Source organism: Myotis davidii, unplaced genomic scaffold, assembly GCF_000327345.1.
Source record: "Myotis davidii unplaced genomic scaffold, ASM32734v1 scaffold717, whole genome shotgun sequence".
NCBI lineage: Eukaryota > Metazoa > Chordata > Mammalia > Chiroptera > Vespertilionidae > Myotis > Myotis davidii.
The window spans coordinates 9,820-13,239 of record NW_006287913.1 but is presented as its reverse complement, the minus strand read 5'-3'; the positions used below and the strand labels follow the sequence as shown (position 1 = coordinate 13,239).

Below are 3,420 nucleotides of genomic sequence, written 5' to 3'. Positions count from 1 at the left end.
CTATCATGTATCTATGTATCATCTATCTATTTATCTATCTATCATCTATCTATGTATCTATCTATAATCTATCTACCTATTTATCTATCTATCATCTATGTATCTATCTATCACCTATCTATCTATCCATCATCTATCTATTTATAAATCTATCATCTATCTATCTATCTATCATCTATCTATCTATCTATCTATCTATCCATCATCTATCTATCTATCTATCTATCTATCTATCTATCCATCTATCTCCATGTGTCTTCAGAGCTAGCATCTTGGGGACGTTCCATCACAGGGGCCCCAAGAAGATGCCCCCCTCCCCCACTCACCTGCCACTCCCCGTCCAAGGAGCTCTTGTACTGAACCTCGTACATGAGGCCCTTCTGGGGCAGGTCGGGACACGCCACCGTCACGGCTTCCTCACGCCACAGGACACGCAGACCCCTCGGCGAGCTGGGTTTCACTGAGGAGGGGAGACGACACAGGGGTGGGCACCCGTTCAAAGAGGGGCACCCCACGTCCCCACAGTGACCGCGGTCAGTTTGCTCAGAATCACCTTCTTGGGCCTGAGCTAATTCCGCCTTTATTCTTATTTTTTAATATATTTTTATTGATTTCAGAGAAGAAGGAAGATGGAGAGAGAGAGAAACATCCATGATGAGAGAGAATCATGGATCGGCCGCCTCCTGCACGCTCCCTACTGGGGATCGAGCCCACAACCCGGGCATGTGCCCTTGACCGGGAATCGAACCCAGGACCTTCTGGTTCATATCGTTTATGAACACTCTGCATTCATTTTTCTGCTTTCAAGCTGCGAGCTCTCTGTAAGAAGGTATTAATGCTTTTATTCGCCTTACTTAGCACAAAGCTTCTAGCATATCTTATACCCTGAGCTGTTGTACAGCTTTGAAGCACAATCACATTTATGTAAGACTTGTTTATACAAACCCATTGAAAATGCACTATTCCTAGTTTAAAAAAACGTGGCAAAGGGAAGATTTGACCATTCCACCGTTCCCTTGTGAACTGAAAGAACACAGTTTTAAAGTTACAGATTCCATTGAGTTGTATTAACTATGATTCCTGTGTCTTACTAATCTAGCTTTTTAAAAAGCGTTTCTTAAATGAACTCAAATGAGGAATACTGCATATCGACACTGTTAATAATACTAATTGGAAGCAGATGCTTGGACACTATAATAAGGCAAATCATCGAAGTGCCGTGTTTCAGACTGTGGTTTCTGTGATTGTGTTTGTTTCCTTGGCCGGGAATCGAACCCGGGACCTCCTGGTTCCTAGGTCGACGCTCAACCCCTGAGCCACACCGGCCGGGCTCCCTCCCCAGTAGGAGGCGTGCAGGAGGCAGCCAACCCTCTCCCATAGCCCCCTGCACAGCGCCCTCGGCCATCTCCCTCGGAGTTGCTTGCGTTTTTTTCTGGCCGTGGAACATTCCGGAAGGCTGGCGGCTTTGTTGTCGGGGTGAGTACGGGGGGGGGGCCTCGATTGGGGGCGGAGAATGGGCAATGCTTTCCCTCTGGGTGGCACTTACAGTAATCGGCGATCCATGGGCTCCGGGACTTGAGGCACTGGGTCCCATTCCAGATGGAGAAGTTGAGAATCGTATCGTCTTCGGCCACCAGGAGACAGCCGGACCGGCGTCCGTTCTGAAGGACGTAGTTGGGGCATTCAGTGTCGTTTCTCTCCCTAAATCTATGGGTTTTGGGTGTTTTTTTTTTTTCAAAAAAAAAAAAAAAAAGACGGCCATTTAGCCGTAGAATGTATTTGGAAATAATACATATCCCCGATAATAAAACCCGAATATGCAAATTGACCGAATGGCGGAATGACCGGTCGCTATGACGTGCACTGACCACCAGGGGGGCAGACGCTCAACCCAGGAGCTCCCCCAACCCTCAGGCCCTGAGCAGCGGCTGGTGAGTGAGTAGGGGGCCCCGATCGCCCCGCCAGTTGCCCCCCCGATCGGCCCTGATCGCCAGCCAGGCCGAGGGACCCTAGCCGTGCACGGATTTCGTGCACCGGGCCTCTAGGATGTAGCTATTTAGCTAATCCTCACCCAAGGATATTTTTCCAGCGATTTTTTTTAAAATTGTTATTTTTAATATCTTCTTATTTACTTATTTTTTAAATATTTCTATTGATGTCAGATGGGAAGGCAGAAGGAGAGAGAGAAACATCAAAGATGAGAATCATGCGTCGGCCGCCTCCTGCACGCCCCCTACTGGGGATGGAGCCCAAAACCCGGGCCTGTGGCCTTGACCGGGAATCGAACCCGGGACCCTTCAGTCCACAGGCCGACGCTCTATCCACTGAGCCACACCGGCCGGGGTTTAAAACTCATTCTTGACATGTTTTATTAACACGCCTCATTTCTACTAGAAGATATTTACTCAACCGCAGAGGGGAGGAAGGAGGTACAATAACCCACCATTCTCTCCCTGCGGGAACTATCGGCTTCACAATGCCCAAAGAAAAGGGATCCACCGCCCAGGGTGGTGTGGCTCAGTGGATAGGGCGTCGGCCTGCAGACTGAAGGGTCCCGGGTTCGAATCCCGGTCAAGGGCATGGACCTGGGTTGCGGGCACATCCCCAGTGGGGGGCGTGCAGGAGGCGGCTGATCGATGTTTCTCTTCCATCGATGTTTCTAACTCTCTATCCCTCTCCCCTCCTCTCTGTAAAAAATCAATAAAATATATTTTAAAAAAGAAAATAGTGAATAAAATAGCGTAAGCCCCCGTAATCCATGAATGAGCTGGTGCTGGGAAAATTGGAGTCATCTCCGTCCACACGTGGAAATTTGAGGCCCTTATCTGCTCCCCACAACCCCCACCCCCACCCCCCTGAGTCTTGTGTGTTCGAAATCGATTCATCTACACGTCTCTCCCCTGCATACGCCTCCCGTTAATCTGACGGGCTATCAAACCACGGAGAGCCGACCACAGGGCACCCGCCCGCGTTCACAGAATTGATAATAAATTCATGGGAAAGAAAAAAAAATTTTAAAAAAAGATAAAAAAATGCTTGAAGATGAATAACGCTCTAAGACGGCGGTTCTCAACCTGTGGGTCGCGGCCCCTTTCCCAGGGGTCGCCTCAGACCCTCGGAAAACACATCGATCATCACATATTGATTTTGTGATTGATCACTGTGCGTTCGTGATGTTCGATGTGTCACCATGAGAATCCATCCTGCAGATCAGATGTTTCCATGACGATGCGTCACAGCAGCCACATGACGGCGATGACGGAGCCACGAGAATAACGTTATGGTCGGGGGTCCCCACAGCGTGAGGAGCTGTATTCAGGGGTCGCGGCCTGAGGAAGGTTGAGAACCACTGATATAGACATAGATATAGATATAGATATAGATATAGATATAGATACAGATATAGGTATAGATATAGAT

General features: G+C 48.6%; 1 protein-coding gene across 1 annotated transcript in view; it reads right to left on the bottom strand.

Annotated features, from left to right (window-relative positions):
* The window catches only part of LOC102771421 (cytokine receptor-like factor 2), a gene marked incomplete at its 5' end in the record, with an annotated part of 38,245 nt that overhangs the window by 32,917 nt on the left and 1,908 nt on the right, over window positions 1-3,420 (bottom strand). The window contains 2 exons of the mRNA XM_015561323.1: window positions 327-460; window positions 1,547-1,701. Coding sequence (XP_015416809.1) covers window positions 327-460; window positions 1,547-1,701 — 289 coding nt within the window. The remainder of the gene's footprint in view (window positions 1-326; window positions 461-1,546; window positions 1,702-3,420) is intronic.